At 36.0% G+C, this 12,566-nt stretch overlaps 1 protein-coding gene across 10 annotated transcripts in view; it reads left to right on the top strand.

Annotated features, from left to right (window-relative positions):
• The window catches only part of IFT80 (intraflagellar transport 80), a 133,819-nt gene that overhangs the window by 95,088 nt on the left and 26,165 nt on the right, over positions 1-12,566 (top strand). For all 10 annotated transcript variants that reach the window (XR_007723393.1, XR_007723394.1, XM_050779905.1 and 7 more), the window contains 5 exons: positions 4,155-4,219; positions 7,430-7,565; positions 9,231-9,378; positions 10,679-10,850; positions 12,385-12,474. Coding sequence is in view for 8 of the 10 variants with exons in the window: in XM_050779905.1 (XP_050635862.1) it covers positions 4,155-4,219; positions 7,430-7,565; positions 9,231-9,378; positions 10,679-10,850; positions 12,385-12,474 (611 nt within the window). In the remaining 2 variants the exon portion in view is untranslated. The remainder of the gene's footprint in view (positions 1-4,154; positions 4,220-7,429; positions 7,566-9,230; positions 9,379-10,678; positions 10,851-12,384; positions 12,475-12,566) is intronic.

Here is a 12,566-nt window from a genome sequence, read left to right as displayed (position 1 = left end):
TCTGTACTCTTTCAATTTAATTGTAGTCTCCTTTAGGACTTCACCAGGGGGTTTTGGACCAAAGTACATGGCACTTTTGCATCAAGGTGTCTAGAGTCTTCTCCTCTCTACCCCCTGACCATTTTGCCTATTCATGTGCTTAAGGTGTTGGGTCTGCAGCTCAGAATTGAGCCAAGGAACCCAGTCTCTTTCCTGAATCTTTTTCTTGATTAAATTGGTAGACCATTGCTCCAGGTAATTCAAGGTCAGGTTTCTTGTTGCCATCTTTGCCTTTCTGCTTTCCAAATTCTTCCAAACTAAGATGAATAAAGCAGATTTGCTTAGCACTCTTAAATTTTGGGGCACTAGCAGGACCGCCCCATTGGTCCACCCAACCTCTGTGTTTTGATCCCAGACTCCCACACTGCTATGATGAGTCCCTTGACTCTCTCCTTTCTCTTTCCCTTTCATTTTACCCCCATCAGCATTTGCTTTTTCACCCCATTTCTTTAAAAAACAACCAAAAAAACTTTTGTTTTAGGTTCAGGGTACATGTGTAGGTTTGTTACATTGGTAAACGTTGTGTCATAGGGGTTTATTGTACAGATTATTTCATCACCTAGTTACTAAGCCTAGTACCCAATAATTATTTTTTCTGATCCTCTCCCTCCTCCCACTCTTCACCCTCAAGCCCCCAGTCTCTGTTTCCCTCTTTGTGTCCATGAGTTCTCATTATTTAGCTCCCACTTATAAGTGAGAACATGTGGTAATTGGTTTTCTCTTTCTGCATTAGTTTGTTAAGGATAATGGCCTCCAGCTCCATCAACATTCCCGCAAAGGACATGATCTATTCTTTTTTATGGCTGGACAGTATTCCATGGTGTATATGTACAACATTTTCTTTATCAGATCTGTCATTGATGGGCATTTAAGTTGACTCCATGTCTTTGCCATTGTGGATAGGTGTTGCAGTGAACATTTGCATGCATATGTCTTTGTGGCAGACTGATTTATATTCCTTTGGGTATACACCCAGTAATGGGATTGCTGGGTTGAATGGTAGTTCTGTTTTTAGCTCTTTGAGGAATTGCCACACTCCTCTCCACAATGATTGAACTAATTTACACTCCCACCAACAGTGTTAAGCTATTCCCTTTTCTCCACAACTCACCAGCATCTGTTATTTTTTGACTTTTTAATAATAGCCATTCTGACTGGTATGAAATGGTATCTCATTGTGGTTTTGATTTATATTTCTCTAATGATCAGTGATACTGTGCTTTCGTTCATATGTTTGTTGGCCACATGTATGTCTTCTTTTAAGTTCCTGTCCTTTACCCAATTTTTAATGGGTTTTTTTTCTTAAAAATTTGTTAAGTTCCTTATAGATGTTGGATATTAGAGTTTTGTCAGATGCACAGTTTGCAGAAATTTTCTCCTATTCTGTAGGTTGTCTGTTTACTCTGTTGATAGTTTCTTTTGCTGTGCAGGTCTTAAATTTAATTAGATTCTATTTGTCAATTTTTGCTTTTGTTGTGATTGCTTTTGGCATCTTTCTCATGAAATCTTTCCTTGTTCCCATGTCCAGAATGGTATTGCCTAGGTTGTCTTCCAGGGTTTTTATAGTTTTGTTTGCTGTGTTTTCTTTTTTTTTTTTTTTTTTTTTTTTTTTTTTTTGAGATGGAGTCTCGCTCTGTCACCCAGGCTGGCGTGCAGTGACGTGATCTCGGTTCACTGCAAGCTCCACCTCCCAGGTTCACGTCATTCTCCTGCCTCGGCCTCCCGAGTAGCTGGGACTACAGGCACAGGCCGCCACGCCTGGCTAATTTTCTATATTTTTAGTAGAGACAAGGTTTCACTGTGTTATCCAGGATGGCCTCAATCTCCTGACCTTGTGATCCGCCCGCCTTGGCCTCCCAAAGTGCTGGGATTACAGGCGTGAGCCACCAAGCCCGGACCACACTGTATTTCTTAATAACTGTTTAAAGATTTTTTTCCCAGTTTGAATGAGTTTCTAGACACTTCCCTCTGTCTGTCCCCATTCTTTTATGGATCATTTTAGTCTTTTTCATGATTTGTTTCAGCATAACTTTTTCCTTTGAAAATGACTCTGAGGCTAGTGCCTGTTCCTTGAACTGGCAAGAATCCAGTATCTTTCCCAACACATTCGTTCCTTCATTTGGGGCCCTGAGGCTAGAGGCCATAATTTAGACTGGCCAGAATTTATATTTGATTCATCTCTTCTTTTCATTTTTAGCTGTTATATTATAGATAGCAATTACCAAGAGATTGTATATTTCTCTTTTTTCTTACTGTTTTGCATTTTCCTATGCATTTAGTGAGCCAGTTCCCAGAAGATGTATGCATTATCTCTAAATTTCATCGGTAACTTTTGCCTCCAATAACTGATTGCAGCATAGCTGGTGTTTCGTATCCTGGGGGACCCCATGGCCACTGAGGAATCAGAAGTTCTTCATCCCCTGCCCTTTCATCTTTCTCTTCCCAAACCATATGTTTCAGTAACCTGATACCAACTATTCCATTTTCATCTCAGCTGGGTATACTGCAATTCATTTCTACACTACCCGGAGTTAATGCAGACACCAAAGCTTAAGGGCACAGTCTTCCACAAGACTGCTCCTATTTCAGATGACAGTCACAAGTCTAACGCTCCCCCAACCCCACTGCAGCTGCCTACTTTCCTGACCAACTAGCTGCAAATTCAGGGATTCCCACAATGCCTTCAAGTTTGATAATTCACTAAAATGACTCACAGAACTCAGGAAAGCTATACTTATTATTACAGTTTTATTATAAAGGATGGACACAGAGTTTCTGTTCCCTCTCCTCTCAGGACACATCATCTTCTCTGCTCATCAATGTATTCAGTAACCAGGAAGCTCCACTGAGCTTTGGCATTCAGAATTTGTATGGGGTTTTATTACATTGGCATGGTTAATTAAATCATTGGCCACATGATGAACCCAGTCTCCAGCCCGCTTCCCATCTCCAGAGACTGGGAACCTGAAAGTTCAGACCCTTTAACCACATGCTTGATCTGATTATCAGCCCCTATCCTGAAGCTATTTAGGGGCCCATCAAGAGTCTCCTCACTAGCAATAATACAGCTACTCTAATCACTCAGGAAAGTCTCAGCATTTTTGAAGCTTCAGGACAAAGACCAGATAAATTATTGATTATACCAGCGTAGCATATTAATAACAGAAAACTGAGCAGCACATAACATGTTGCCTGGCATTATAGTAGACATTCAACATGTTTTTCCTTTGTGGAATATGATGGTCTATTATTGGGGTCTAGAAACTGACACCCCAAAATATGGTGCTTTGACATGCTGTGCTGAAGTTCCCTTATCTACCTCAACTTCGGACCCACCAAAGAAGACAACAATTCTCTCTGGTCCCTTCCTTGAGTTTTCATTAACTAAACTCATATTGCAGGAAGAAATACAGAAAGCTGTCAACACACCTGAGCAGACTTTTGTCACAAACCATTGTGTGCTCTGTGGGCCCAACAGACGGTTCCAGGCCACTGAATGTTCTTCATGCCCACTGAATTCCCTTAGAAATCATTTACTACCCATTCTAAAACCATCCACACTTCCCTATCTCCATTTCCCTTAAGAAGGGGAAGAAGTGGCTTTTAACCATCTGCACCCCATTGTATGGTAGGGTAATCACTCTCTGATTCTCCCCCATGTAAGTTAATAAAATTGTATACCATTGTATACCATTCTCCTATTAATCTGCCTTTTATGAGTTGATTTTCAGCTAACCTTCAAAGGACAAAGAGGATGTTTTCCTTTGGCCTCTACTCTATGGTGTTGTATTAGTTTAAATCAAAGTTATCAGAATTATAAATTACATTCACATTTGGACTTCCCATTGTTGAGCATTGATGCCATACCATTAATAAAAATTCTAATTAGGGATTGTGTTTTAGGAAGAAGTATTCAGTTTTATTGTTTTCATAAGAAATGTGACCACATTAATAAATTAAAATTGGATGCTGCTGCTCTTCTGTGCTGAATTATTTAACTCTCTGTGGTCTAGAGAGGTAAATAATTTCTCATAAGGATTATAATAGTTTCACTGAATTTTACCAGTAAAAATTCTAATATAACACATTAATTAATGTTCTACTTTTTTTTCAAGTAATCTTCCTCTTTGAGGCATCAACTGGAAAGCCTTTAGGTGATGGAAAGTTTCTTTCTCATAAGGTAATGGACATTAACTACTTCTAATGTAAATAGCCGCTGTTTATTTACTTCCTTTTCAAAATTAATGTTTTCATTTTAAAGAGGGCACAAAGGAATTAGTTTTTTATTTAAAATCAATGTGCATTCTCCATTGACTGTTTCGCCTAAAATGTCACAGTCAAAGACTAAGCACTGGTAAAGTTCGTGATAGGAAGCTATACATGCAAATTAGTTGAATAAAAGGATCTGACTTATATGTCTGTTGTCAAACTCTTCACTGCTTTTCAGTTGCATGTTCTTTTTTGATTAAAATTTTAGCACCTGTCAGTAAATAAAAATGTATTTGTGTTTCTAAATATCTTGCAGTTTTCTCATTGACCTGTTCTTAGCCAGCATTTTCTTTAGGTTTTAAGACTGTAGTAAGAAATCTCTCTACAAAGTACAAAAGACCCTGAATTTTAAGTTGTTTATTGGTTTCTGATTTTTAGCCTTAGAAAAAGAGGCGCATTGCGTTGAGTTATCCTTCTAAATTACTGATATGCTAGGGTTTAGAGACACTTTTAGTTTTATTAATACTTCTAGTGAAATGTTACTCAAAATTATATATATTTTTTGTAATTAATTTTTTTTGTTTGTTTGTTTTTGGAAGAGACAGGGTTTCGCCATGTTGCCCAGGCTGGTCTCGAACTCCTGAGCTCAAGCAATCCACTCACCTCAGCCCTGCAAAGTCCTAGGATTACCGATGTGAGCCACCACGCCTGGCCCTAGTTTTAAATTTGAATAACAAACACATTCATATGGTTCAAAAATCAAAAAGCATTAAAAAGTATACAGTGGTAGTTTCCCTACTATACCTATTATTCATCACTGTAGTGCCTCTCCACCAAATAAGTAACCATTGTTATTAATCTCTTATATATTCTTCCAGAGATTTTTAGTGTATGTGCCAACAAAACTGATATATGTTCTCTTCCTCCCCTTTTACAAAAATGTAACAAACAGTTTTACACTTTGCTTTTTTCATGTAATACTCTCTTTCTGGAGATGATTCCATATCTATACACAAAGTGCTTTCTCAACCCTTTTTCCTCCCACTGTATGGTATAACATTTTATGTATGTATCAGAATTTAAACTGTTTCCAATCTTTTGCCATTAATATTACAGTATTGCCAAGATGAATTACCTTGCATATACATCTTCTTGTACATGTGCCAATGTAACTGTGGGATCTATTCTTGAAATATTGTTGCTGGGTCAAAGGATATGAGAATTTGTAATTTTAATAAATATTGTAAAGTCATCTTCCAAAGAGAGTTTATCAGTTTACTTTTGCACTGGTAATATATGAGGTGCTTATTTCTCTATAACCTCTCTGTTATTGTATTTTAAATCAAAACTATGTAAGCAGAGTTTTTCCTCTTCAGTAAGATTAAGCATATCAAAAGGAGTAAATTTTTCAGCTTTTCAAGATGCAGTCATTTTTGTTAGTAGGATTGAAAGGAGAGTCAATTAATAAGGTTAAATATTTATTTTAATTTTATAACTCTTTCTATAACACTTTTCCTAAGTGTAAGAATTTCCTAAGAAATTTACAATTAAAATAATTTAATTGTAAATAAAATTTACAATTTACAATTTAATTTACAATTAAAATTAAGAAATTTATAATTTCCTAATTATAAGAATGAAAGTGTCTTCTACATGTCACACTTCACCCCAATTACATTTGTATGCAATACAAAGGATTTTTAAATTTTACATTCTATTAAATAATAGAAAAATCACCCACTCTATTTTATTTTATATGTGGAAGAGATTCATATCCAAGATCTTCCCAAATAATAACAGAGCTCAAACTAGAACTCAAGTCTGTGTATTAGTAAATGAATATTGATTAGTGTAGGGCAAGGGAGATGGTTCTAATGAACACAAAACTGCTTTTATGTTCCACTAGAAAGAGTAACCCAGGCGGAATAGAACCTATGTGGAGGTGGTAGGACTTGACGAGAGGAAAATGGGGGAAGCCCTGCTGAATGAAGTGAGGGAGCCCCTCTTCCCCATGTACATAGGCATTATTATAATTAGTGTCCATCTTTGATTTTTAATTTCTTAGGAGAGTCATATCTGTTTAGCAGTGTTTTTAAAAGAATACACTAGGTTCTGATGATGATGGTGATGATGACGATGATAAGCAATTCTTTATTGTTAACATTTCCATTTTGAAAATACCTAGAGTTATATTTCATGCATGCCTTGATATATATGAAACCAGATTCTTTTATTCCTTAAAATATAAATTATGGTATTCTAGAAAGAGCTGAATTTTTAAAAATGTATTATGAACTGGTATATGATTGGTTCATCAATTTGGATAAAAGTATATGTGTATTTTTGTTTTACTTTAAAAAGTGTTTTTTATAGTTCATTTTGGTACAATGACTTGATGTTGTGGTCATGATTCTTGTTGAATTCACAATTCCTACCAAAGTCTTCAGACATTGTAGGAAGTAAATAAATCTTTCTTGGTTTGAATTAAAATGAATCTATATTGAAACATTTTCAAGTTATAGTAAAATTCATCTCACTAGCAGATGAAAAACAATGATCTTGGAGTTAGAAGTCTGAGTTGCAAGTTTATATATACTTGATACTGGCTTTTTCTGAGCAAAATTGCTCAGTGAGTATGAGTCTAGTCTTCTGATTTGTAAATTAAGTATAGTAATACCTACAGTACAAGCTTGTTTCCTGTTTTGCAAGAATGAATGTGAGAGAATCTGTAGAATTTAAGGCCCTGGACACATGATGTATTTCCACATATTTCCAAAATTTGTTTTTACAAATATTTAACAGATAGTTGTTAGGCAACTTATTAATCAAAATAGACCTCTCATATGATACTCAGAATTGCCTGACCCTTTCACCCTGACTACGAAAGGTAGGTCAGGACAGATGGGAGTGTTTCTCAGCCTGCAGAGTATCAAAATATATGTTATTTTATTGTATTTTAAGAGGTGTCTTTTCCTTGGATGTCAAGCAAATATACTTTAGTGCAGCTTTTGAACGATTAATGTGTTGGCAGTTTAAAATTATTTAACAGGGACATTTTATCATTATAAATGTGTAAATGACATTTAATTGATCTTAAAGGGAATGATTTTATAATTAATTAAAATGATCTTATGTCAAACACTAAAACTAACCCAGTATTTACATTTTTTAAAAATTTTAGAATGAAATCTTGGAAATTGCTCTGGATCAAAAAGGACTTACCAATGATAGAAAAATTGCTTTCATTGATAAAAATAGAGATCTCTGTATCACTTCTGTGAAACGATTTGGGAAGGAAGAACAAATTATCAAGCTTGGTAAAATAATTTGAATACATTTTAAGTTTTAATTGTCAACTTTCTTATATTTACTGTAATAAATAATTTGAATGAATCTGGAAATGTTTTAATGTTTTGATCTTGTAATACTTCTTAGCTACTTAACCCATTTTTTAAAGAGTAGGAGTGAAAGTTTATTAAAAGCTTTATTTTTAAATTTTTATTGTGTTTTATTTGAGATAGGGTCTCACTCTGTCACCTATGCTGGAGTGCAGTGGCAAGATCAAGGCTCACCGTAACTTCTGCCTCCTGGGCTCAAGTGATTCTCCTGCCTCAGCCTCCCAAGTAGCTAGGACAACAGGCATGTGCCACCACATCTAGCTAATTTTTTTTGTATTTTGGTAGAAACAAGGTTTCACCATGTTGCCCAGGCTTGTCTCGAACTCCTGAGCTCAAGCCATCCACCTGCCTTGGTCTCTTAAGGTGCTGAGATTACAGGCATGACCCACCGGGCCCGGCCTATTCAAAAGATTTAGAGCAGGAAAGAAAGGAAATAGAGTAAACCTGGAAGAGGGCAAGCAGGCAGCTTGAGAGATCAAGTGCACTCTTTGATCTTTGACTTGGGGTTTTATACTTTGGCATGCTTCTGGGGAGTTGCAACCCTTCTGCCCTGATTCTTTCCTTGGGTAGGCTGTCCACATGCCCAGTGGCCTGCCAGCACCTGGGAGGGGCCACATGCACAGTGTGTTTACTGAAGTTATACACATGCTCACTTGAGGCATTTTTCCCTTACCACTCCAATGTTTCTAGTGGAAGTTTGTATACCAATTAAACTCCTCCACCATTTTACCTGTTAGTACGCATGTGTGAGCCCACTCACCTAGTTCTTGAGATCTTATTGAGAAGCTACTGATTTCCAGTTTTGGCGTTTATATTGAGAGACTACCTTTCCCTGGCACTGGCTGCAACCAATTATTATTTTAGAGAGACAGCTTAACAACAGCCTGACCATCACCTGATGGTCATCTGACATTCCTGGTGCTGGTGGCAGGGGCCTCTCCTGCCTTGCTCATGTCTGCCTGACTACCTGCTGTAACATTTCCACCCTCAAGAGTCCAAGACCCCAATTCTATGGGGAAAATGGACAAAAGTCAGTCTTCTGTAACTGCTTCCTGCTGACAGAGAGACAGTGGTGGTTATTCTGTGGATCTTGGCCTCTTGCTAGCTGTCAGGGCAGGATGGCTCTGTGGGTTGGTGAAAGCGGTATACAGCTAGGTCCAAGGGAGACAAGGGAGGACTTCACTTCTGTCATGTCCCACTGACGGGCAGACTAGGGGTCCCCTGTAGAAGAGTGACTCTTGAATATTGAGGGGACGGTATTCCTCACTGAGGATCATCTGGAACTTGATGGCCTGAAGACAAGAGGATTAACTGAATAGCAAGTCTTTAGCTGCTGCAGCTAAATTGTCACTGAAAGAAAGATTTGCAAATTTAAAATATAAGGGTTCTAAGTAAAGCATTCAAATATTTCTGTAAATTATTGTGTGATTCTTTTGTATGTGTTTTTCACCATTATAGAATCAGAAAGTAGAGTCATATCTAACAGAAATTTTGTGGGATTTTGTTTGTCAGGCATTTTAAAGATCTATTCTTAATTCTTACATATTAAAGCTAATAGCACATTAACATTCTTTTTAAATTAAGGAACAATGGTGCATACTTTGGCATGGAATGATACATGTAATATCCTTTGTGGACTTCAAGATACTCGATTTATAGTGTGGTATTACCCCAATACAGTTTATGTGGACAGAGACATTTTGCCTAAAACATTATATGAAAGGGATGCAAGGTAACATTTTACTGCATATAATTCTGTATTGTAGTAAATAAAACTCTGAGTATCATGTTTTTGCGTCTGTTTTCAATCCTGCAAGGTGTTTTTCGCATCAGTCAGATTTATTGATGAATAAATTGTTCGGCTAAAGCTAGCTTGAGACTTAAGTGACAGAATCAAGTTGAAAGTGTGGTATGATATGAATTATTTATTTGTCCCTTATATGAATATAATTTTCAAGCTTAATATTGTGTAATGGTAGCTCAGGTAGTTTTCTCAGTGTGATCAAGTAATTTTAGTCTAGTCACTCTTAAGATTTTTCAGGATGCACAACCTGTGACAGCTAGCCAACTCTGTCACAGATTATCATTGACTTTAATACTTTCAAGAATGTAAATGTTTCTAGAATTGAATTTTTGGTTGATATTAAAAGTAGGAAAGGACCAAAGTTACTGAAATTTGTTAAAATTTATATGCTTCAGAAAATCAAAGCATTTATATTCCTAAATTCTCTAAGAAATAGCAAGGAGATCTCTTATTCTTGACAAAATAGGAATACAAAGGCTTCTTAATTCTAGGCCTTAGCTTAGTTTCCAAATCTGTTTTGAGTTCATTTTTAGTATTCAGATTCAAACCCTTAACAAAACCAGAGAAGCATCAAAATAAAACAGTGTATTTTTAAAAGTATTTGAACTAATGAAAAGAAGTTAGTCACTTTCTTTAAAGGTTATCTCTTTATTTATTTATATTTAGAGTCAAGATCACACTCTGTTGCCAAAGCTGGAATGCAGTGGTGTAATCATGGCTCACTGCAGCCTGGGCTTAAGTGATCTTCCCAAGTAGTTAAGGCTGTAAGTGTGAGTCACTGTGCCTGGCTCACCTCTTTTTATTCTGAGAAAATAGTCTTGGAATTTAGTTTACTTTTTATTGGTTTACCTTTTAATACTTTTAAAAGCTAAAGCTATATTAATTATTGTTGTGATTTATCTAAGCCTCAGAAAAAAAAAGATGATTTCAAATGCTCTTAGGAATAGCTCTCAAATATGTAATAATTTTTGCTACTTTATATACCAAGTTATATTCAAATATTTATATTCAAAGTTAATTCCAGGGAGAATGTATGTATTCAAATAAATACATCGAAGTTTTTTTGAACATATACATTCTCCCTGGAGTTAACTTTTGGGGTTGTGCCTTTTGAAGATTGGAGACTCCCTGTATATTTCATGGTCCACTCCCCAGATTTAATATACATGAAAAATTTTGCTCAGAATACAACTTTAAATTGTACTTTGCTTTTTTTTTTTCCCAACAGTGAATTTAGTAAAAATCCCCATATTGTGAGTTTTGTTGGAAATCAAGTAACTATTAGAAGAGCTGATGGCTCCCTGGTTCACATCAGCATATCACCATATCCTGCTATTCTCCATGAATATGTAAGCAGTTCAAAATGGGAAGATGCTGTAAGACTTTGTCGCTTTGTTAAGGTAATTTACATTTTAGATTCATAGTTGTATATATATTTCATAGTAGTTTACCTTTGTGCAAAATGAGCAATGATAATAGGCTTAAAGGCTGGAAAATTGTGAATAAGATCATGTCTTTTGTTTTATAAGTAAAGACATGAGCAATACAGAGGAATACATGTTGCTGTGTGATTTATTCTCTGAAGAAGCTGTAAAATTTAAACTGTTTTTCCATACTGGCACATATAAAAATCTTCTGTGGAACTTCTTTGAAAGTCAGATTCCCAAGTTCTACTCCCATAGAGATTCTAATTCATTATATCTGGATTGAGGCCCAGCCATATTTTTTAATTTCCTCAGATGATTGTTTTGTACAGCTAAGGTTAAGAATCTCTGCTTTCGATCAGCCTTTTTCCAACTTGGTTGAATCTAGTATTTTTCCAACATGTGTGACCGTAGACCTTTTTAATTGACTATCAGTGAACATTCCTTAGAATACACTTTTGTGAAATAACTTTTAGATGCTTTTTTTAAACAATGGGTTGTTGTTGGTGAATAGCATCATTGTCTGGGGTAAATACCCGGAGTTTGTCATCTCACACCAAGAAAATTAAGGACGGACACATGTGGGTAGGTTAAGGAGTGGAAAGTGTAATAGGCAGAAGAAAGGAGAGAGGAGAGCAGCTCCTTGCCAGACAGAGGCATCCAAAAAGGGAAAAGTGGCGGACTGCAGCAGATTTCATAGGCAGGCTTGAGGAGGCTGTGTCTGATTTACATAGTGCTCACAGATTGGTTTGACCAGGTGTGACATTTACATAGCACAGGAAAGGCTGGTTGCCCCACCCTAATCTTATTATGCAAATAGACTTTGCACTTGGCCAGTGCCATCTTGTCTACTCCTTACTGTACATATGGCTGGCAAAAAGAGAAGATGGAGCTGCCGTTTTGAACATGCCTAGTCCCAGGTAGTATATTGCTATGGGCACAACTACTGGCATTCACTCATGCAAGCTTCCAGTTTGCTTGTTTGTGTCTGCAGCTCTATTTTACAGGCTGCTCTTTGTTAGAAAAGAAAATGATTTGGGGGCTGCTTTTCATTAAAAGGAAAACCTTATCATGAAGGACTTCTATACCCTCACTATCTGCCTAAATAATTTCTTCTTAACTGGTATATCAGTAGCAATCTGCCATAATATCATTGTCTGATAACTTCACTATTTCTTTGGTTCCCTATAAATTACATTATTTGACACCTCATCAAAAAGACTGGAAGGTTTATAACCTTGAGTTATTATTTTAAATTCAGAAATAAATCCTTAATAACTCAAAATTGAAAATTTCAGAAAATTTCTTTCAAAAGTTTTCTGTGTATTAATATATTTTAACAAAATGGCCACAATGAAATTTCCACATTATTAGTTTTTTTCAATGCCATGCTCAGTAATTTTTATTTTTTAAATTAAAATATCATTTTGGTATGAGTATTTAAATCACTGCTTATTTTAAGGCAGTTCAGTCACATAGTTAAGATAATTGTTCTCATACTTCACTTTAGGAGCAAACCATGTGGGCTTGTCTAGCTGCTATGGCAGTTGCTAATCGAGATATGACTACTGCAGAAATAGCCTATGCAGCAATTGGTGAAGTAAGTAATTAATGTTTACATATATGTACATGTGTTTTTTCTTAGCATAATTTGTTATATTTCTGTTACTATCTACTTCAATATTTTTCTTT

This window comes from Macaca thibetana, chromosome 2, assembly GCF_024542745.1.
Source record: "Macaca thibetana thibetana isolate TM-01 chromosome 2, ASM2454274v1, whole genome shotgun sequence".
In the NCBI taxonomy this organism is placed as follows: Eukaryota; Metazoa; Chordata; class Mammalia; order Primates; family Cercopithecidae; genus Macaca; species Macaca thibetana.
This window is presented reverse-complemented; position numbering and strand designations above follow the sequence as displayed.